The sequence below is a fragment of the Mastomys coucha genome, unplaced genomic scaffold (assembly GCF_008632895.1).
Source record: "Mastomys coucha isolate ucsf_1 unplaced genomic scaffold, UCSF_Mcou_1 pScaffold18, whole genome shotgun sequence".
Lineage (NCBI taxonomy): Eukaryota > Metazoa > Chordata > Mammalia > Rodentia > Muridae > Mastomys > Mastomys coucha.
Window position 1 is genome coordinate 91,501,352 of NW_022196900.1, and position 23,719 is coordinate 91,525,070.

General features: G+C 52.4%; 1 protein-coding gene across 1 annotated transcript in view; it reads left to right on the plus strand.

The window, feature by feature from the left end:
• Positions 1–467: 467 nt before the first annotated feature.
• The window catches only part of Runx3 (RUNX family transcription factor 3), a 59,406-nt gene continuing 36,154 nt past the window's right edge, over positions 468–23,719 (plus strand). The window contains exon 1 of the mRNA XM_031379042.1: positions 468–646. Coding sequence (XP_031234902.1) covers positions 589–646 — 58 coding nt within the window. The 5' untranslated portion in view covers positions 468–588. The remainder of the gene's footprint in view (positions 647–23,719) is intronic.

Sequence of the window (23,719 nt, forward strand, 5' to 3'; positions counted from 1 at the left end):
GGCCTGGTCCCTCAACCACAGAACCACAAGGCCAGGCCCTCGCCGCCTCCAGGGCCCTGCAAGGAGCTGGTTGGCTCCTGACGTCCCCACCCCCTGGCCACCCTGGCCCCCGCCACAGATTGGGCTCCGTGGAGGGTGAGCCTCGTTCATTCATTCATTCATCCAGGCTGCTGAGTCTGGTCTCCCTGCTGCAGCCCCGGGCTCCTCCGCCCTGACTGCCCAGAGCCCCTTCCCACCATTTAATGATACTCTGCACATAGTGCTGTTGAGAATTTGTGGCTAGACATTCCTGTGGGACTGGGAAGCCAAATTCTTGGGTACAAACCGAAACTTTCTTTCCTTGGAGATTTTCTTCTCTCTCGCCCACAGACACTCTCGCGTTCTTTCCCCATTTTTTTTCTTTCTTTTCTTTTTTTTTTCTTTTTCGTAGCAGGAGAAAAAAAAAAGAAACCAAACTTAAAAAAAAAAAGAAGGAACACCTCCCCTTTTTTATTTTCGAAAGCAACTTGAAAAAAATATATATATAACAAAACAGCAGTCCAACCCAACCCCCCCGAGGCCGACTTCTTGCCACTGTCAGCGTGCGGTATGGCTTCCAACAGCATCTTCGACTCCTTCCCCAACTATACGCCGACCTTCATCCGAGGTAAGTGCCGACGGTGGGGATCTGCTTGGCTCTCCTCAGTGTCGAGCTGTATTGTTCTCAGACCGTCACCCTCTCATCCGCTGCTCTGGCCACCTCAGTGGCTAGCCTCTAAGAACTTAAATGGGGAAAGGGATCCGTGGCCTCCGTGGTCTCCTGGTATGAGCGTCGCGGTATAAGTTTGATTCTTAGCTGGTCAAGTATGTGACAGTGGCAGTGGCCACCTATAGACCTCAGAGGGTTCTGAGATGGAGAGAGCAAGGCAAAAGCGTGGCCCTTGGGTTCCTGCCTCCCCCACAGGACACCGGGGATAATCTGCCCAGACCAGGGCTCAAACAGACAGAGGTCAGATGTACTGGGAGGCCTGTGGGAGGCAAGCAGGGCCAGGGCTGTGCCCGGGCCTAGAGCTAGATCTTGAGGAGCACCTCCAGTATTCTCTGTGCACTCCCAGTTCAGTTGAGACAAAGGGTGGAGAAAGGACCCACAGGCCTCTATGAGAATCTGCTCAACACGGGCAGATACTGTGGGAGACCCTGTCCCTGGAGAGTCTCAAGTATTGGCCACAGAGGAAAGTGTCTGGGGGCAGCTTTTGTCTCTATTCATGGCACAGAAGGACCCAGAAATCTGGGGTTTGTCCCTCAGTGAGGATAGGGCCAAGATGTCTGAGTTGAAGCCTCTGATTTAGACTGAACCCCAGAGAGACCTGCCCTGCCTCTGGCCTTTGAGGTGGGCTGGTTTCTCATACCTCGGCCACTTTCCTATTCCTTAGCAGGAGTCCACAGGGTGATCGCCTGAGATCAGGGCACCCCAGTCCCCAGGCTTCAGCCACACAGCTGTGCCAATCTCGACAAATGACCCACTACAGACTACTAACGCCTCTGCCTCTGACGAGTTCCCTCTAGCTGTGGTGTTCTGTTGTCTGAGCTGTGCAGGGAGCATTTCTTAGAGCTGTTCAAGGGACTAGAGAGGGACTAGCTCCTCTGGAGAATATTCTAGAATTCTAGGGTTGGGAGACAGTGCCTTTTTTGAGTTGAAGTGGCCAGAGAAGACACAGAGATCTGCTGTGGTCAGCTGTGACCATGGCAGTACTCGCACTTGGTTCTAGAGGGTTTGGGACACCTTTGGGTCTGTGTGGCAAGAACTTGTCTAAGAATAAGTTCCATTCTTTCCTGATGACCTGGGAAGCCTGAGGCAGGCTGTGTGCTTTGATTGTGGTTGAGCCACGGGAGAAGGGATGCTCCCTCCGAACCTGGCTGTGGCTGGTGATAAATGGTTGCCCCGGGTCCTGTAACTTCCAGGCTGCTGTACTATGTATGCACCCTTTGTAGTCTTCCGTATTAATTCAAAGCAAAATTGCTCGGCGAGAAAATATGAGTTTATAAAAACCATTTGCCCTCCGTGAGCAAGATAGAGAAGTTGAACTTAAAACAAAGGAACCGTAGAAGACAGGGCTAGCTGGCGCCGGCTGCCTTGGATGGGGGTCCTGACACAAAGCCCTGGAAGTGGCAGCTGGAGGACAAAGAAGGAGCCATAGCAGCTATGGCCCAAGAAGAAAGAGGTCGCTTGGCAGAGTGACTGGTCCCCCGGTCAGCAGGTGCAAGGTACCTGAGAGGTTGGAGTCACCGGGCAGCCTGGAGATCCCAAAGAGATATCCTGCCCTTGTCTCCTAGCTCTCTCTCAGCCTCAGGATCCCCGGTAGCCACACACCATCCTGGCCTCTCAGGAAACCTGTCACTCCTCAAATTGCACCATTTAAAGACAAAACATATTCAAAAGGATTCTGGAGAGCACCAGTGCTAGGGGAACAGTTTCCAATATATTAAGGCCAGCTGGTGAATTGTGACCTTGGACCTCTCTGGAGACACCTGAGTGACAGCGGCCCTCCCTGTGGATCGAAAAACTAGTGTAACTCAGGAGGGGGGGGGTGCTGACAATAGATATAAAGGGTCATCTGCCATGACCCCCTCCCGAGACCGAACACAACCTGTGGTTTCCGTTAGTGACACTGTCATGGTGGAAAAAAGATGCTAAAAGTTGTCTCAAGGTTGCTAGCAGAGGGGAAATTGTCATTGTTTCCAGCTGGGGTCATGGACCCCCTGGGTTTCTGCTCAGGTCATGAACCTCCGCACCACTGCGTTCGCACACACTGGCTCTCGGGATCCTCCACCTTAGGAGTGTTGCAATAGAGATGCCTTGTCTCGGCTCTCCCACAGCCTCTCGGCTTCTCCTGTCCTGCCTCCCCCAAACTCTGACCCTCCTCACTCCCTCAGTGAGGCTCCCAGCCCCACTCCTAGAGAGCTTGAAAATGCCATATTCCAGGTTCCCATCTCAGACTGTGGGATCAGCAAGTGTTGGGTTTGGGTCTGGAAATTCACCCATGCTGTCTTGGGCAGTGCTGGCAGAAAGCCCAGTCCTCTGGTGGCCACCAATGCCCATGTGCTGTGTGGCTCCCAGCGAGGCCCTGATGTCTCTGAGTGCCACCAATGCCCGTGTGCTGTGTGACTCCCAGCAAGGCCCTGATGTCTCTGAGTGCCACTCTTTCATGGTAAAAGAGTTAGAGTTGGTGCTCTGAGGACAGGCTGACTCCAACCCCTGTGTGTCCCTGACCCCACCCAGGGTGTGTCCCCTGCACTGTTGGGGAGCCCTGGGTCCCCCAGACAAGAATAACTTCATCTCTGTTTTCTCTGGCATCCGTCTCTCCATGCCCTCTCTGCTCAGCTGACATGTGGAGCCTCTGGAGGCAACAACAAGGGACAGACAACTGGGCCTTCTCAGTCAGGCAGGGCTTTCGTGAAAACCTCCAGAAGCTATGGGGGGGGGACCCCCTTCATGCTTTCTCAATCCTGCCCTCGAGTCAGGCCCTTCACTGGGCCCACGACATCCCATGGTTTTCCTTGGAGGAAAGGAGCCCACCCTGCAACAGAAGCCAAGGAGAGAATGGAGGGCTCAAGCGGCCATCTTAAGCTCTGTTGGGAGCCGCAACCCGAGGCCCTTCTTGGCCTTAGGGCACCTTCAAGCTGCAGGTACCTGGCATTGCTCATTCACAGGCAGAGTCTCTCTCCCGAACACACAGCTGGCAAGAGAGGCTGTCGGGTGGGGGTTAGGATCTGAAGAAGTCGGTTGCACTGCTGGGGCGTGCAGATTTGGGGGCACCCTCTACAGAGGTAGCCTTGGCTTGTCAATTCAGCCGTTCCACAAGACCTTGCCAAGCTTAGGCTCTGCAGCTACACTCTGGATGAAGCTTCCGTGCTGCCTCTCCTAGCTCACACAGGGAGATCACGTCACCACCCTGTGCCTCAGTTTCCCCTTCTGCAGGAGATGGTGGTATCACCAATCTTCTGGGGCCTAATGGACAAAACCAGATGAGCAGAGAGCCCTGCTCAGAGGGGAGCCCTGCTCAGAGGGGAGCCCTGCTCAGAGGAGAGCCCTGCTCAGAGGGGAACCCTGCGCAGCTCAGACATTGGGGAGAAATGGGAACTGGACTCTTAGGCATGGGCATTCATTCCTATGTGGTAGCCGGGTGCTGACAAAATGGGTCTCGTCATGTCTAGCCTAAACTGCCTGACTTGAATGACACTGGATAGAAAGAAAGCTTTAGCCTGCAGCTAGTGACAGGGAGATTGGGGGGGTGGGGGGGATTTAGCACCCAATATCTCAAAGTCCAAGGAATCCCCCCAGTGACAGCCCATCCTGGTGGTTGCCCACCCTGAGCATTTGACCCCATGGCCTTCTCCTCCATTGAGCTTGGCGGGAGATGACTGACCGCCAGTCTTTCCCCTACCCACCATGGCGCCGTGTCTACCAGGCCTCTTTGATGGCAGCTCCTAAGGCCTCCCTACAAAAACCATCTCCTCAAACCACCCTGTCTGTCTCACCCCACCCCCCAAGGCTGGAAAGAAGTTCCTAGGAGCCCCTCACTGGCCACAGGATCTGGATGTGTGTGAGCTGGCCCCACACAGTGGGACTGTGTGTCCAGGCCTCATCCGCATCCACTACGGCCAACCGGCGGCCCCTGGCGGCCCTGCAGGTCAGATAGTGGACCCATTGATGGCTGGGCCTTGAGGTGGCCACATCAAAGCTGAGGCTTGCTTGGTTACCTGAAGGGGAGGGGCCTGAAAACATGACCTTCCAGAAGACTCTGTAAGACAAGAAGAGAGTAATGACTGAGGAAAAAGTCTAGCATCTGGCTGACCTGGCCTTCTGAGAGGCGGGGAGACAACCCTGAACTCGGGGTTCAGTACAGCATCCAGAAGGCCGGCTCTTAACCCCAACTCCTAGGAGCCTACCATTGGCAGGCTCTCTATTTAAATTTTTTTAAATGTAAAAGTTCTTAAATTAATTTTTTTTAAAAAAAACCATCAGACACATAGATTATATTTGGAGCATTTTTCTCCACATCCCCCTCCTTCTCCCTGCTTGCCCCTCCCCGTCCACTTGGTCCTCTGGCCCCCTGGGCAGTTTCACTTCCACTTTTTTGTCATATATACATATATACATGATTGTAGGTATCTATACAAAATCTAGGACCCACAAATGAGAGAAAGCATATTACTTATATTTCTGAAGCTGATTTAATTTGCTCAGTGTGATTGTCTGTGGCTGCTCCATTTTCTTGCATGTGACGGGTCCACATTCTTCTTTATGGATGAAAAGATTCATATATGTATATATATATATGTATATATATATCACATGCACACAATATATATACATACATACATACATACATACATACATACAAACATACATACAGTACACACACATGCATGTACACATGCACGCATACACTTTCCCTTGTCCTCTGCTGCACTGGGATTCTTTTGAGTGACCGCCCAGGAGCAGTATAACTGGACCATGTGGAAATTTTATTTGTAGGGTTGCTTGTTTGTTTGTTGTTTGAATGGGGTCTCATTATGCAGTCATGGCTGACCTGGAACTTGCTATGTAGACAAGGTTGGCTTCAAACTAAAGATATCTGCCTTCTTCTGCCTCCAAAATCCTGGTAGTAAGGGTGTGAGCCACCACACCCAGCTCTTTCTAGTTTTTTGAAGACCCTCTAGCTGACTTACACTGTGGCAAGATCAGCTTCCTACCAGCTACGGAACGACTCCCTTTTGCCTTGCCAGCATTTGCTGGCTTTCTTGATGCCCACCATTCTGACCGGGGTGAAATGTACGCAGTGTGGTTTTGATTGTCTTACGCTGGAGAAGCTGGTTTTTAAAAAATCTACTTACTGTCCGTTTGCATGTCATCTTTGGAGAATTGTCTGCTCATTTTGTTCTTGTTTGTATATTCTAGACAGTATTTCGTCAGGTACAGAGCAAGCAAGCAAGTTCTACCATTCTGCAAGCTGTTGCTTGTAAGGATCGCTCCCTTTGCTCTATGGAGCCTTTTCCTCTTTGAACAATTGACGATTGTCAGTTGTTGGCCTAGTTAAGTTAGTTCAGGTAGTTAACCTGAACAAGAATTCCACTCAGAAAGGCAACCTGTATCTGGAAGCGTTTTCCTTATTTTTTTTCTTCCAACAGAGTCAGTGTCTAAGGTCTGACATTAAGACCTTTGACCCAAGGCCGGGGAGATGGCTCAGAGGTTAAGAGCACTGACTGCTCTTCCAGATTTGATTCCCAGTCTGCACACAACGGCTCATAACTATCTAAAATTCCAGTTCCAGGGTGTCTAGCGCCCTCTTCTGTCCTCCACAGGCACTGCATGCATGAGGTGCACATACATACATGCAGGCAAACCCTCACGCATAAGATAAAAAATAAATAACGCCTCCCCCCTGCCCCGGGCCCCGCAAAAAAAAATTCTTTGACCCATTTGGAGTTCTTCCTGTGCAGGATTGGGATAAGCACCTCTCTTTGTTTTCCATCCCAGGGGAACCCAATCTTCCTCATACTGTCTGTTGAAGATGCTGTCTTTACTACAATGTGCATTTTGGCTTCTTTGTCAAAAATCACATAGCTATAACTGCCTTCTATTCTGATTGATGTACATGTCTGGATTTGTGGCATCTGCAGACCTGTGCTTAGTGAATCGTGTGTGTGTGTGTGCGTGGGGAGGAATGCCTAGAGCCCTAGGCATTCTAGGTAACTGTGCTACTGCTGAGCTACATCCCAGCCCAGCCTTCATCTCCATCCACTCTCCAGGAGTCTCTCTAAGATCATCTGCAACAGACCAGGACCTTGGAGCTCAGAGCCTCAGATCCCAGAGCCAGTGTGAGGACTGCTTGTGTCATTTCCAGAGAAGGGAGGGAGGGAGGAAGGGAAAGAGGAAGGAGTGGCTTCAGAGCCTGGATGTCCTGTCTGGGCCCCAGCACAGGCCTTGAAACAGCAGCTCCTGGGGAAGGGCCCTGGGCGCTACTCATGGTGGAGTGGAGGGACTGGGCAGAATGAACTGGGTCCTGCCTTCAGAAGGCAGGACAAGCACTGAGACTAGCATCTCAGTAACAAGTCATTCCGGAGGAGGAGTGGGCAGATGGCAGCACCCTTCTTACTTCTTAGATGAAGAAACAGAGCCCCAAGGGAGGCGTGGGCCTGTGAAAGGTTCAGTTCAGCTTCAGGGGAGCCGGTTTTGATTTTTGTTTTTGTTTTTTTTTGTTTTTGTTGTTTTGTTTTTCCTCAACACCTGGGGGAACTGCTGCGCACCTTGCACTTAGTTCAGGGCTCATGGCTTGAAGCTACTTAGCAGCTTGGCTCCCTCGAACCTCAATTTTACCCGTTGTATAGAGGGGATTGGGGCTAGGAACGTGGTTCATTTGGTAGAGTGCTGGCTTACTGTGCGTGAGGTCTGGGTTTGATTCTCACCACTGCATCAAGCCGAGCGTGCCTGTAATTCTTAGCACTCGGGAGATGGAGGCAGGAGGATCAGGCATTTAAGGTCATTGCTCCCCTCTAATGGCAAGCTCAAAGTCAGCCTGAAACTGTTTCAAGAAATGAGAGAGAGAGAGAGACAGAGACAGACAGAGAAAGAGAAAAGGGGAGGGGAAGAGAGGGAGAAGGACAGGGACAGAGTCAGATGAAGAGAGAGACAGAGACAGACAAAGAGGAAGAGAGAGCGGGGAGAGGAAGAATGACAGAGACAGAGTCAGACAAAGAGAGAGACAGAGACAGACAGGCAGAGACAGAAGAAAAGGAAGAGAGAGAGAGAGAGAGAGAGAGAGAGAGAGAGAGAATGGAGCAGGAATTTCAAAGAGGAATTTTACCCGTTGTATAAAAGGGGTTGGGGCTGGGAATGTGGTGCAACCCAAAGCCCCGTGCACAGCATAGGCTAAGAGTGTATGCCACACATTGGCCTCCTGTCTGAAGCCTCCAGCTTGCTCTCACATTCTCTAGCATATGGCTCCCGCCTTCCTAGGGAGAGCTGGGCAGCTCAGAAAGACTGCAAGGCCCTTTGCACATGGGGACTGGGGAGGAGGACACAGGACACAATTCAGCTGTATACACCCGGCTATATCCACGTCTTTGCTGTGCATCCTAGAGAGAAGTGTCCCACCTCTCTGTACTTGTTCTCTCTGTAAAATGAGAGACGTGAACAGCACCCACTGAAGGCTATTTGGATGGCCTAGGGCTAGGATGAGGGTAGTACAGAACCCGACAGGTCAAGGCCTTCATCAATGCCACAAAGTATTAGGAATTCATATTCTTCCTCTTCCAGCACTCGGGGCGGGGGGTGGGAGGTGGGGGGTGGGGAATGGCTCTGAGGTAAGAGCCATGCCTCTCTCCTCAAGACCCAGCTTCAAGGCCACCCCTTTCAAGAACCTCTTTTCCCAGGAACTGGGGTACCTGTTGTTGCCACCCTTCACCCTTGAAGCATCCAAAGAGAGTTCCAGGGAGTGGGTGTGGGCTCCCAAATGATGCTCAGTGTCCCGTGCTTCGGGAGGTGGGGGGAGTTGATGGGGGGCGCTGGGGGGGACCTGAGCGGTAGTGACTGAGGGAGGAAGGGACAAGCGGGCACTGCTGTTCCATGGCGCATTTCCATGCCCTCTTCACTTCCCCTCAACTGGCTGGGTTTTTCTCTGAACATCGAGCCAGAACTCTCCCAGCCTATGGGTGCTAGCGGTTCAGAGGTCTAGGTTCCTCTTTGGGGTTTTCTTTTAAGTCTGGGAAAGGCATTTTTGGCACAAGGCGCAGACTTGCGTGTGGGCGGAGAGGAGAGCTGCATATAAGTTACAGTTTTTGAGGTTGCCACGGTCACCCAAACACCTTCCAGAGGAGAGTCCATGGGAGCCTTGACTCCTGCCAGGGACCCGCTGCCATGGGACTGTAACTGATGTGGGTTCTTTCTTGTCTCCCACCTGAACATCTGTCGGTCAACATCTGGCCCCTTTAGATCTTCCAGGAAGAGGGAGTGGCTAATGTGAGAGGCATCAGATGTTGTGGGGGGCCCTCGAAGGTCCCGAAGGAAAGGGAAGAAGGTAAAGGGAGGGGGCGGAGGACTGGAGAGCTTCTTTAGCTCCCCAGACCCATCTCACCTTGGGGTGCTGGTTGCTGCGTAAGAACTCTCCCTTAGAGGATCTCCTCTAGGTCTGCCTTAGGTGCTGGCCCTGTCCACCCAGCCCTGGAGGCCTTGGGCTCCTGCTGGGAGGTAGCATTGATCCAGATCCAGGGTGTCTTAGGAAGAATTACAGGTCCCGAGCGAGCGTGCAGATCGGGAGCAGAGTTCCTCGCGGGTTAGTGAGGCTCGTGGGGAAACCCTGACATCTCCCTGGCCCCTGCTCTCTACGTGAAGCCAAGTCGAGGAAAAGGGAAGGAAGCCCCACAAAGCAGTCTTCAGGCAAAGAAGAAAGGAAATAAAATGCCAGCTGCAGCTCCAGCCACCCGGAGCCAGCAGAGCTATCGGAGTCCAGAGGCTTTTGTTCTCAACATGGACTCTATGTTACTTGTAGCTGTAGGAAGAGAGACCTGTTTTGTATTTCCAAAGAAAGCAGAAGAGGGGCCTTGGCCTCCCGGGAACCAGGGCTGAAAGGCACCCGCTCTCTGTGCTTCTCCTTACAGCGCCGTCTGCTTCTCCACTGTGGCTCCACTGTGGTCTGTTGGCTAGGGAAGGCAGATGCTCAGGCTGTGCTAGTGTCTGAGGCCTGGGCCCTGCAGCTCGCTGGGAGAGGCGGTCTGCTTTTCCCCATCATCTCTCTCTCCTCTTCTGTGGGTACTACTGAACCCTCTGGTGGTGCTACGGCAGTGGTTCTCCACCTTCCTAAAGCTGCAACATTTAATATGGTTCTTCATGTTGCCGTGACTCCCCAACCATTATATATGTGTGTGTGTGTGTATATAATTTATTATATTTATTATTATATTTATTTATTTAATATATTTATTATTTTTATAAATTATATATTTATTATTATAGTTATTTTTATACTACTTCATAACTGTAATTCTGCTACTGTTCTGCATCATATTGTAAACATCTGATATGCAGCCCCTAAAGGGGTTGTGACCCACAGGTTGAGAACTGCTGACCTACTGCCCGTAAGCATGCAGGAATGAGAACAGCAGGCAGCTATGCTTGTCTCCCTGGGGCTGATACCCAACCTGTAGCATCCACACCGTTTACAGATGGGAGAAGCGAGGCCCAGAAGGGAGGCAGCTCTTCCCCAAGCCCCACAGTTAAGGACTTCGGGAGCCCTGAGAGCCAGCCGCAGCCCCACTCAGATCTCCGACAGCCCTGACTCAGCCTCCCACGACCTCTGTAGATACTTATGAGCACATCGAGTCTACATTGTAGTGGAATGAGCATCATAAATGAGTTCCAAACGCACCCAGATGTTGAGTGTTAGAGGGTCCTTCTCCTAGCAAAGCCAAAGGGCAGAGTTAGGGAGGCGGGATCTGCACCTACTGGCCACTTCCTGTGCGCCAGGCACTGGGGTGGTTCCGTGGGAGTCAGGTCTCATTTCCACTTACGCTCCACGAGAATCCACACAGTGGACAGAGTCATTGTTATCACCGTGTCACCATTGGCAAAAAACGGAGGCTCAGCAAGAGGTCAGTGCCTAGCAAAGGTCAAGGTCTGTGTGATGTAAAAGCCACCTCCTCCCTGGGGTATGTCTCCTTTCTTACCGCCCAGATGTACCGCCTCCGCCACAGAACTCCTCCTGGTTGTTCCCAGCCCTGTTCAGAGACTTCCAGAATGTTCTTGAGGAACCAGTTCCACAATAGACAGATCTGGGGGGATAAGAAGGGTTATTGGAACACCCGGAATAAACGGGATGAAAGGGTCACACGGAGGAGGAGTTCCTGGAGGTGGGAGCTTATGTGTCCTGTGGAGAAGACACGAGAGAAGAGCGAGGAAGGCGACAGTCGGCTGTGAGAGCTGGGCATGACTTCAAGGCAGGCAGGTGGAGTCCAGGCAGAGCGCAGGCTGGGCAGCGGTGGCTATCCTACCTTCCGTGACACACACGCGGCTCCCTGAAATAGGCCTACGCAGGCGGGCACAGTGGCGATACGTTCTGTATGCGCATGCGTGCACGAGTGTGGCGCGCCCACAGGGCTCCCAAGCTGCTCCGGCCTCTGTTTATCCCTCTCTCTAGACACACAGCCAGATAGGCACAGCACACTGCTTTTCAAGCACATAGACTGTTCCAGGGATGGCCGAGTCCGTGGTCTGTCCAGGACTCCAATCAGCCAAAATGAGACCTAGCTCAGGGACACCCCAGGGACCCAGACAGTTAGTGATATTTTCAGGACACAATGCAAAATGTGGATGCAGGACACGTGTTCAAAATTCATTAGGTTTTTCAGGACAGAGATGGAGAGATGGCCCAGCAACCAAATACTTGTTACAAAAGCATGAGCATCGGAGCCTGGGTTGCCAGAATCCATGGAAAACCAGCCACGCATGTGCACATCTATAAGGCCAGAGCCTCTAGGGAGCAAGATGGGAGGCAGGGGGAAGAAATCCTGGGGCTCACAAGCCACCTAGCCTGGCCCACACAGCCGAACAAAATACCCGTGTCAAACTAGGTGATCGAGGACCAACTCCCTAGGTTGTTCTCTACACACACACATTCTCTCTCTCTCTCTCTCTCTCTCTCTCTCTCTCTCTCTCTCTCTCTCTCTCTCTCTCTCTCTCTCTCTCCACTACTGGGGCAGGGAGGATTTTCAGGGACAGCCACTCATGTTGGCCCAGGTCTGTACTCCCACACTCTGAAAGCACAGGCAGGAAGATCAAGATTTTAAAGCTAGCCTGAACTACCTAAAACTCCATCTCAAAACAATAAAAACAGAGAACAGGAGAGATGGCTTCATGGGTAAACTGCTCTTTCCAGAGGACCTGAGTTCAAGTCCCCACCACCCATCTCAAGTGACTCACATCCTCCTGGAACTGCATCTCCGGGCCATCCAGCACATCTGGCGGCTGCAGACACCCGCACGCATGAGTAGGCACACACACATACATACACATCATTTTAAAATACGCTTTGAATAAAAAAATCAAACAGTAACACAATTTCAGAGCAGACACTTCAGAACACGAAAAACCTGGCTGCCTTCACTTCCCTGTTGCTGCCACAGCCTCATGGTCCGCTCACGGTCTGCGCCGTACACAACTGACTAGTGAACGAACGGGCTGGGAGAAAGCTTGTTAAGGTAGAACGCCTGTTAGGTGAGCATGAGACCCTAAACCTAGGTTCCCAGACCCCACAGAAAAGCTGGACATAACAGCACACACCTATAATCCCAGCACTGGGGAAGAGGAGACAGGGAGAGAGTCCTGAGACAGTCTAATCCAACAGACCAGCTCCACATTCACTGGGAGACCCTGTCTCAGAAACTAAGCTGGTTTATGAACACACCACCCTGGATGCACTTGATCTTGTATGATCCCAAAAGCTAAGCAGGGTCAGGCCTGGTTAGTACTAGGATGGGAGAGACTAAGGAAGAGAGTAAGTGAAGAACACATGGGGTTGACTTCTGGCCTCCACAGGCACACGCACACACGGATATAGATGAGCACTTACACGCACACACAGAGATGTACATACACACAGAGAGATGAGATTGGTGAGCGCAAGCACCACAGATTTCAGAGCCAGTGACAGCATCTGGACAAACAGTCCAGCCAACCCGGAACCCATAGCATTTCAGGTCACAAAACACCCATAAAACCCACGGAGTTTAAAAGCAAGCTGCAGACCCCACCCTACACAAAGGGCATCATCATTTGGTGTATTTCCTTCTAGTATGCTCCATGGGGTGGTTTCCCACCATGTGTGAGGCCATGTGGAGAGTACACCAGAACCATAGAACGGTTCACAGTCATCACGCTAAGAAGAATTCTGTCTCAGGGTCATGATGGTGAAAATGTTCTCTGACTGCTCACCCCAGTCCTGATCACCATTGCATACAAACCCTGAACACTCCACTCCAGACACGGTCTGGTGCGACGAATACACTGGATACTTAACATTCATTCATTCATTCATATGTCTGTTGTTGCACTGCTGAGAATTGAACCCAGGGCCTCATACATGCTGGGCAGGCATGCTATCACTGAGCTACAGCCCCAGTCTCCTTTTGATTTTAAAATAGGATCTTATTAAGTTGTCAAGGCTGGCCTTGTGAACTGAGTCTGTATATATATATATAGCCCAGACTGGCCTTGTGAACCCTTCTGTATATATAGCCCAGGCTGGCCTTGAATTTTTGATCCTTTTACCTCAACTTTCTGAGTACCTGGGATGCCTGTGTACTGAGGCCAGGTTGTGAGGTTTATTTTAAATGTTTACTTGTATTATTTATTCTAATTATGTGTAGGTGTGCCAGTCTCTGAGTGTGTGCACAGGTGTGAGGGTCTGTGTGTGTGTGCTCAGGTGTGTGACTGAGTCTTCGTGCATAAGGGCAGAGGCTCAGATCCGCGGGAGCTAGATAGAGTTCCAGACAGCGGAGGGTTGTGAGCTAGGAACAGAACGTTGATCCTCTGGAAGAGCAGCACGTGTTCTTAACCACTGAAGCATCCCCCCAGCCCCCTGTTGATTTCATTTTAGCTATTCTTCTAACAGCATGCCCACTGCTTCCTGCATCCTCTCTCAGACCTCGGGAGGTCCCATGCGCCAGGCATTCACAGTTTTGAAGATGGCTCCTGATCATTCTGTTTACTGTATTGGATGTTGCAGAGAGAAAACAAACACCTAAGAAGTTCCAAATTGCCTTTTGGTGGGGGGAGCACTAGCTGATGTGGAGCAGAGTCAGACAGAAGAGGAGGGATGGGAGGATCTTGAATGTCTGTAAGTGGGGACCACTCTTCCCTCACCATGAGCTGCTATGTCTTGAAGCTCTAAATCCTGTCTTGTTTCCTAGAGACCCAGGAAATGAAAGTAGGGTGTCCCTGTATGTGTTCAACACAGGTATCGGGCCCTGAACTTAGTGACAGAGCTCAAAGTCTGCAAGACGGAGCATGCTGTATCATACAGGGTTGTGTTGCGGGACTTCTCAGGACTTCTCAGAGCCTTCGGTATGCTAGTGAGTGCGGTCTTCAGAAGGTCCACCCTAGCCAACCTCGGGATAGGCTGTTTCAGGGAAAGCTGCAATGTCTCCACCTGCCACCAGCACCAGCCAGGAACAGCAGAGGATGTGACAGGAGCGTGTTAGGGGAGAAGGTACAGAAGCAAAGTTCAGAAATCCACACTGTGGTTCTGAAATTGTTAGGATCCTGGCATCTCTAACAAGTCAGGCTCAGCCATACGCTCTCAATGGACCAGTTAAAATGAAGGTTAATTAAAAAGAGAGAGAGAAAGACTTACTTAGTGACGTCAAATTAAGAAGGGGAACAAACAGAGAACCAATGACCCCAAAAGTCTATCTTCAGGTCCTGACATGAGGTTTCAGTTTAAATAGAGAGCAAGAGGGGCATAGCTAAGTCAGGTCAAGGTGTGGTCCCGCCCATCTCCTGCCCATCACCATCTATCTGGCTTTTGGTCTCTCTAGATAGGAGATCTGTGGAGTCCTCAGACTGTGAAAACCCGTTTCCAGAGGACAAATGCCTCTTCGGTCTGACACCAGACTTCAGCCTTTCCCTCTCTCGGCTAGAGACTCTGGGAGACAATACAGCTCCTTGGAACCCGTTGTTTCTGAAAGCGACACTGGGGTCTCTTTAGAGCACCTCTATTCCTGCCAGGACAACTGAAAACTGACTCTCTAGAAAATATGAACGACGATGGCTCGACTTTTAAATAGTCGCAGGGTTTAGGCACTGAGTGATTTCCATACCTTTGCTCAGTGAGCCCTTTTAGAATATCCTACTATGAACCCCACTTAATAAATGCTAAGGACCAAAGAGATTGTTCCACCTGCCAGAGATCAACCCAGCTTGGGCTCAAGCCCAAGCAGCCGGCCTGGGAGCACTCACACCTCGCCACAACAGGGCAGCTACACAAAAATCTGGGTTTCCCTACATGAAGAAACATTCTTTGGCTCCTACAGGCTCCCATGAACACTGGTCACATGATTCTACAACTCTAGAGAGGGAGAAGTATGTAGGGATGGCAAGGTGGTGGGATGGGGGGTGGGGGTGAGAGACGGTTTGTCACCTGAGGAATGGGTCTGAGGGTCTGAGGGCCCAGAGGAAGAGGCCGTGGAACCTGGCTGTGAATTCTCAGAAGGTGGTGGCCAGAGGTGGGAAACTGAGGCACAGAGAGAGAGGGTCTTCAGCCAGAGTGAGCTTAGATGGTACCTGAGGGGCCTGCAGAATCCTTCAGACCTCCGTGTAACCCCAGGTCCGTGCCAGCCCTCTGTCTTGGGTGCGGGTGAGAAAAGAACGGGAGTGGAAAGATTGTGGGGATGTGGGGTCTGTGGTCGGTACCCTGAGCCAACTCTGCAGGCCAACCATAGATAACCCAAGCTCAGTGAGGCCCCTGTGGCCTCACAGCCTGCCCAGGCCCAAGGGCACCTGGAGCTTGGGGAATTGGCCTAATGTTGCAGGCCTGGGATGGCAGGAGGTGCCACCCTTCCTGCCCTGACTTTGTGGACACTGGGGCTGGTGATAAAGCCTTTGGCCTTTGACTTTTCCCTGTTGAGCTAGAGGGTAGCTTCTAAGAGGCCTGGTGAACAAGAGTAGTGGGACTGTAGCTTCATCAGCCACCAGGGCTGGGATTGAAGATGGTGGCACCTGGGCAAGGAAGCAAGCTAGGATCATGACTGGGACCTGGTTTGCGGCATCCAGGGTTTCATGTTGGCGACGTGTCTGTCTTTTTCATGGTACATACCACGCAGAGTGGGATACGAGAGCAGTTCTGCCAGAGGCCCAGCTGCAGTTCAGCCTAGGGCTGAGGGTGGATTCTCACTCATGGTCACCAACCCCAGATTCTGAGATTGATCTCAGCTCTGACATCCGCAGCCAGGGGCCTGGGCTCAACCATCTTTGACTCAATGTTGATCGCTGCACCCAGTGAGGACAGCACCTACCTCAAGGTTGTCAGAGGCAACAGAGACAAGGCTGAGCTCCACAGGGGCCTTGCAAGGGATGCAGAGCCTTTTGACTAACTTTGCCACTGTTGTAGTATGATAGAGCCCAACCCTGTTCCTGGAGCACCACCCTCCCCACCCCTACCCCCACACCCCCACACCCCCACACCATTCTCTCAAGGGATGAGCTCTCCGGCTTTGACATGTTTGGTCATTTGTCTGTATTTCCCCGTTTCTCACTGCAGTCTTGTGATTTGCGTCCCAGGGTGGGGAGGATGGCGGTTCAATTAATGCTCTTTATGAACCCCATTGTTTAAACAGACAATAAATAAGAGAGGCCAACCAAAGCAATTCCCCCAGCAAGCATCCCCCAGGTCCAACTGCCTCAGGCCCTGACAGCACAGGGCTGGCAGCCTTCCCGTCTTCCACACAGCTCCAAGGTACACCCCTATCTTCAGTGGAACCGTTCCTCCCCAAACCCTTTCCATCCCTGCCCTTCTTGGTACTATACTAGATCAACACAGCAACCAGTGTTTGACACCATAGCTACCTCATGCCCTGCATGCTGAGCCCTGGGCCTTGGGCTTTGGGCCCTGTGCCTACTTACTGTGTGGTGTGTATGCACAAGCGCAGTTGTTTCAGTCACTTTGGCAGCCAGGCCTGCCACGGTAGGGCGCACCCACCTAGGTAGGAGGAGACAGTGCTAGACCCGCTTCTCTTACCAGGAAACCTCTCACACTTAGAGACCCCAGACACCTGCCCCAGCTCCTGTCTAAACACAGATGGGATGGCGGAGGTAGCGGTGTTCGGGTGGGGCCTCTGAGAGGCAAGAGGGCTACAGAGAAGATGGCCATACCCTACTGGGCTTTGAGCTCTTCAGCACTCACACAGGGGGACACCAGGTACCTTCAGGCCACCACAGCCTCCTGTACCAGAGCTGGGAAGTGTCTCAGGAGTGTGGTGAAATCCACAGGTCTCTGGGGGTGGTGGGGAAAGACATGCAAATAGGAAGTGTCCCCAGGGTCCTGGGCAACCCCAGAGCTCATTTCTGGCCTCTTCTTCCTGTGAGACAGCCTTAAAAAAGAATCCACTTAGCACCAAAGCAGGTTGAATGCTTTGTCTTTGGATGGGGGATGGGGTTGGGGGTGGGGTGGGCGCTCCCAGCACAGCAGGGATGAGGCCCGTGGGTACACAGGATGACTGTAGAGAGGAGCTGGTGGGAAGTTCTCCCTGCTACCTGGACCCAAGCCTGCTCCACTCCATAGTGGAGCCAGTGAACGGAGAGGAGGGAGAAACTCCCAGAGCACGGAAGAAAGGGATTCCAAGCAGGATCTGGCTACCTGGCTGCCAGGCCAAAGCTTCACTCTGATTCCCAGCAAAAATAAGGCTGCGGCCCGCTGACAGCTAGCTGCAGGTGTCTCAGAGCAGAGGCTCAGCTACCCAGACCACAAGGCCCCCGGTCCCTCAGCTCTCAGTGACAGCACCAGCAGCCTGTGGTGGAAAATATACATGGTGAGGCTATACATGGGCCTCAGCAAATTCTCTGTGGTGAGGCCCAGCCATAGCATTTCTGAGTCCTCTGCTGTGGAGCAGGAGGCAACCCCTCCCACCTCCAAGAACACAGATCTCTAGGGACTGGTGCCTGGCCAGCTTGTGGGTTATTAAAAAGTGAGCTTTGTCTAGCCTGAGGTCACAGCATCCTAAGCCTGGGGAGACCCATGACTGTCCACTTAGAACTGAGCATCTGAGACAGATAGCAAGCCTTTGACATGAGTCGGACGGAGTACCAAAAAAAGGGGTGTTGGGTGTTCTTACTCTTAGATGGAGCCAGGAGTCCTTGGGTGTGAATGGGTTTTTCTTGAGAGGAAAGGTGGCTGTGCATCTGGCTTCTTGCCCAGGAGGGACCCTGAGGGGACACCTGAGAACCAGCTGGGGGCTAGTGCGCAGGACACTCATTCCTGGCCAGGCATCCCTGTCCCAGAGTTTGTCCTAAGGGTGGTAGGGTCAGGGATGTGATCGAGGGGTGTCCCTCAAAAGGATGGAAATCTAGGGACACCCTAGAGAGCTGGTTGTTAGCCCAAGGCAACGCAACGGTGGCCCAATCTGGGGGCCCAGGTCAGCAACCTCTAGTTACTACCATCCTGGAAGGAACTCAGTGACAGTACGTGGAGTCATTCAAACAGTGTGAGCTGTGCATTCTCAGCATTATAGGAAGAAGCGAAGAAGCTCAGGGAGGTAGGGAGGTGCAGGGCGGGGGCTGGGGGGGAGGTGTGGTAAGGGAGACAGTAAGAGCTCCACAGGACGAAGGAGCATCGAAAGGACAGACGCCAGCCACGGTTCTGGGTGGCAGAGTTGGGGTGGTTTTCATTTTCTTCTCCATAATTCTATTATTTCCCAATTTTTCCTTAATGAATAGGTATTATTTTCATACTCAGAAAAATATGTGTTTTGTTTCAAGAGATGAGGGAGCAAAGGATTCTCTTTTCCCTCTTGTGGACTCTGAACTCTAAAACCAAGGCCCAGAGTGGGAAAGGCAGACTTCACTCATTTGCCTGGTCTGCAAAGCTCCGGGAAGCCTCCGTTTCCCTCCTGAGAGCTGGAAATAACCCATGTCTGTCCTCAGGGCATCACAGTCCTGGAAAGGAAAGAGTCACCAGCAAGTCCTCCTAGGACATCAGGACAGAGAGCCGGGGGTGTTGGAGGTAGTTTCACAAAGAGGGGGAAATGAAGATGGGGCTTTGGTGTGTGAGTAGGAGTTTGGTAGTCATAAAATGAAGACCCCTTATGCTAATAGAGACTCTGCTGTGAGAAGAGGGGAAGGAGGGAGACAGGGCTGGCGTGGCCTGCTCTGAGTGCTGGGCCTTTCCCAGCTCTTACACTCTGTAGCTGAGTCTCCTGGGCCTTGGTTTTATCCTCTGGAAAATGGGTTAGTGACATCACCGGCTTCATTGCCCATGGACCATTAGAGAGAGCTCAGAACCGCTCCTGGCGTAGAGACAGTTTGGTTTTTGTTTTGTTTTCTAAGACAGGGTCTTGCCAGGTAGCCCTGGCTGGCCTACAATTTACCATGTAGACAAGGCTGACCTCAAACTTGCAACAATCCTCTTGCCGTGGTGTTTCGAATACCAGAATATTTGCCTTCATTTTCCTGGCCGTGGTCTGGAAGCCGGAGTGGTCACTACACTAAGCTAAGCGCTAGAGCGTCCACCCACTCCACCACTACACTAGGCTCAGCTCGAGCGGGTGTTGAGCTCTGGGTGTGTAACCAGGATTTGCCTCAGATGAGGGGAGGGACTGAGGAGCCATGTAACATACAAGACACCCATGTTTCCTGACTTCAGATAAACAAGGAAACATTGCCGCCCTGGGAACAGGCTTATAGTTTTTCCATCTGCTCTGTGTGGGAGACCCTAGTTAGAGCAAAGCTCTTGTCTCCCAGTAACCCAGGACACAGGAGAGAAGAGCTGCCTGCAGGGCACTGATGTCTGCAGAGGAGCTGGGACCCAGGGCAGTACTTATCGCTCTCCAGAGTGACCACAAGCCCAGTGTGGCCAGAAATACCAACGAGAATCCGATGAGGGCTAAGGATGGATGGAGTTGCACCCTGTTCTGATGCTGTGGGACTGCTGTAGTTGCTGGGTCCTGTTCCCGCTCTGTCCCATGTCCCTGGCTCCTGGCCTCCCGCCCTCTTCCCATCCAGTCTTCTCCCAATGCCAGTTCCCCTGCTGTCCCCACAGCTCTCTGACTGTCCTCATCACTGCCTCCACGCCCACCTGCGTAGCCCAGGCTAGTCTCCAAACCCGGGGTTCTCTTGGAGCCTTAACCTGCACGGCGTCCGCTAAGCCACCTTTGCCCTATAAGATGATTTATCCCCAGATTTTGGGGTTAGGATGTAGACATCATTATGATTCTGCCTGCAAAGGAGGCTCAGAGAAGGAGGGGGGACCAGGCAGAGTTGAATTCATTTGTGCACACAGACAGACAGACAGATGAATGGACGGGAGGGCAGGAAGGCTAGCAGAGGCCTTGAGGCAGGGAGTACAAGAGACTGGCATGCTGAAGTCTTCATGGGTGGACTGGGGTGGTGGAGGGACAGCTTAGGAGACAAAAACAGAGCATAGGAGGGTTCAAGGCCCGCAGAATCCCATCAAGGCAGAAAGGGACAGGCAATCGGTGACACCCCCACCCCTTCTTGTCCTCCACTGCCCCCAACCCTGTCCTCAGTACAACCCCATGCTGCAAAGCCGCTAGCTAGTCTGAGAGTGCTCATTTTCTTGGAAACCAGCGGGCGTTGACTGACAACAAGGGCCAGACTTCTTAGAGCTAGTCCCAGACCAGAGAGAATTCCATGAAGCATGAGGGATCTGAGTTCAAGATTCAAGAAGAACTGGAGTGGGCAGGATAGCTCAGGGGTAAAAGCGCCCACTGCCAAGGTTGATGACCTCGACTAGATCCCTGGGTCCTACATGGTGGAAGGAGAGAACCAACTCCCACAAGCTGTCCTCTGACCTCTGCACACATGCCTGAGCATGCACACATACAAATACATCAGTGTAATACAAGTTTGTTTTAATTAGAAGAACTTTCTGTGTGCCAAAAGGAAAATGCCCATTAGTAGCATGCCATAGCCCTCCACGGTCTCCTAGGTGTCCGGTCACTTCAGCACACCCTCTGTGGACCTGTGCCTCCAGCGAGGCGAGCTGGACACGGGTATTCTGCCCAAACCCCTCCCTCCAGTGTGGACCCAGTATCAGTCTCATATCTATAACCTGGTCCTGGGCATCTTGGGTTCTTTTGTATATTGAGGGAAGGTCTGGGGTATCCGAGAATGGCCTTGAACATCTGTCCCTCCGCTACTCCACCCCACCCCCGCCTCCGCCACGATCACAGGCCTGAACCACCATCTCTAGTTTATTGGGAGCTGGGGAGGGTTGTGTCCAGGGCTTCCTGATGCTAGGCGCCCTCACCAACTGAACTACATCAGCAACCCAGAATTAAAAAGAACCTCTGACTCAGGCAGATCCCTCAACACAGGAGCAGCAGTGTCCCTGTGTGTACGTGGGAGGGTGGGGGGCAGTCCCAAACCTATGTGGCACACAGCGGGAATAAGGACATTAAGGGAACACAATGTCCCGCAGCCCCGACGACCCCTCTCTGGGGTCTGGCACCGGCTGGCTGTGGGTCTCCAGCCTCCGGACCCTCCTCCCCACTGCCAGCGTGCCCCCGATTCCCCGTCCTCCTCCACTCTGGGTGGCAAGGCTTTGCCACAACCACATGAAAAGCCATTTCCCCGGGGTGTCCCCACACCTGGGAAAGCCGGCAGAGAGCCCAGTGCGGCCCCGCCCCGCGGCTGGAACACCGGGCGAGATCAATGCGGCCGGCGGGGCGTCGCCACCTTGTTCCAATCAGGGCCGGGCGCCTTCCGCTGGGGACCGTGCCCAGCACCAACCCTGGTCCTCTCAGGCGCAGCCGGTGACCCGCAGGAGCCGCAGCCACCGGGCTCGGACCACAGGTAGTATCCAGGCAGCTACCTGAATCCCTTCCCTCTTCAGCCTCAGTTTCCCCAGCTTCCAGGAGCCTGAATCCTCCTCTGGTTCTCAGGGCAGACTAGATAAAAGACAGAGGAAACCCATGGCCAGACAGAGGATGGTAGGAGCCTGTGGGGAAGGAAGCTGGTGTCCTGCGGTGAGCTTGGCTCTTTAATTCTTACCCGTCCCCAGGGCTCAGCCCTAGTCACCTCCTCCAGGAGGCCCTTCCTGATTGCCCTAGGGCATCCCTCAGCAGCATCGATCCTTGCAGGTCTTCTGTCTTCCCTACCAACTGCCAGGCTGCATCCCTAGACCCCATGGCATACTGAGTGTGCCCGGTGATATGGGAAGTGGAAGTCAGTACCTTCCTTCTCCTCTCTCCCTTTATCTCTGCCTTCTAATGGAAGTACATAGCCCCTGAGCCCGAGACTGTAAGCCCGGTCCCATGGGGACCAGGTTGGGATGGGGACCGACCAGGTCTTGTAAGCTTAAGTCTCTGACTGAGGTTCTGAGATGGGCGGACATTGGTGAGCATGTGAAAGTTCTGGGCATGTTACACGGTCACCCATGAGAAACTCGCCTCAGCAACAAGTGACAAAGGGCAGCTCTGTCGGGAGACTGTGGCCAGGACGGTGGTGGGGCAGGGTCAGCTGCCCACATCCTCAGGGACTCCCTCCCCCAAGACACAGGGAGAAGGAACAGGCAGCCACTTGGTACACACTGCTGCTTAGATTGCTAAGAGACCTCCCAAGCAGTTCCCCCTCCTCCCCAATCCTTGCCATTCACGCCTGCTGGCCTTCCATCCCTAGGATACACTATAGAACAAAGGCCACAGTCCTGACTCGCTTCTGGAGACAACGGGATCTGGCTCTGACACCTACTACTCCGCTACTCCATTGTGAACTTGGGCCAAGTCCCCACCTTTGCCTCAACTTCCTCCCGTGAGAATGGATGATGATAGAGACGCCTAAGACAGCTGAGACAAGGACTCTAACCAGTCTGGAGAGTATCTGTTAGGAGCGAGGGTTCATGGGTGGGGGGTAGGGTGGTGGTGCAGTAACACAGTGTCAACAGCCAGAGCCCTCCCTCCCTCCTCCATGTCCCAGCACCACCTTCCCAAGCTGAATTCTCATGTGAACTCACTGTCACCTGTGCAGTGAACCATGACAGGGACCTGGAGGATTGTTGGTGGGATTTGTGGAGGTTACAGGGAGCATGCTCAGTGGGCACTGGTTCCCTGCTGGGTACCAGGAGATGCCTGTGGGTGAGCCTGCTGACATGGGACAGCTTTAAGAACTATCAGACCATTGGACCAAGAGCTAGGTAGACTGGCAATGTGGGTGAAACAGTTATTTAGCCAAGAACAACAACATCCATGGGGCTGGGGACAGTGGCTCAGTGAACCCAGCCTGGAACGTGGGAGGCCCTGGGTTCAATCCCAGGCAGGAAAAGAAATTCAGAAATAAAAGCTGAACAGATAAGCAGGCCCCGTTTAGATGTGTCATGGGCAGCTGTATAGCAACATAGATGTAAGCTTTAGTTTGTTTGTGTTTTGCTGGTAGTGGTTTGTTTTGGGTTTTGTTTTGCTGTTGTTCTTGCTGTTGAGACAAGATCTCACTATGTAGCCATGGCTAGCCTGGAACTTACTCTGTAGACCAGGCTGCCCTCAAACTCACAGAGATCTGCCTGCTTCTGGCTCCCGAGTGCTGGGATGAAAGTTGAGAGAGAGCCTAAGTGTAGTCTCCTTTTATCTGTGCCCCCACCTGTGCTGAGGTCTGGAAGTCAGAGAAGCTTTTAAAACCTTTTCTATGTATTTACTTATTAACAGGATCTCCTGTAGCCCAGGCTGGCCCCAAACTCCATCTGTAGCAGAGGATGACCTTAAGCTCCTGACCTTCCTGCTGCACATCTCAAGTGCTGGAAGTCCAGAGACACAGCAGTATACTTTGTCTTTTAAGAATGTGCTTCGAGACAGGCTCTCTATTATGAAACTCCGGTTGCTCTGGAATTCACTCTGTAGACCACGCTGGTCTTGAACTCACAGAGATTCTCCTGCCTCAGTTTCCTGAGTGCTGGGATTAAAAGCAGCCACCGTACCCAGCCAGCTTAAATGTATGTACATGTATATATATATATATATATAT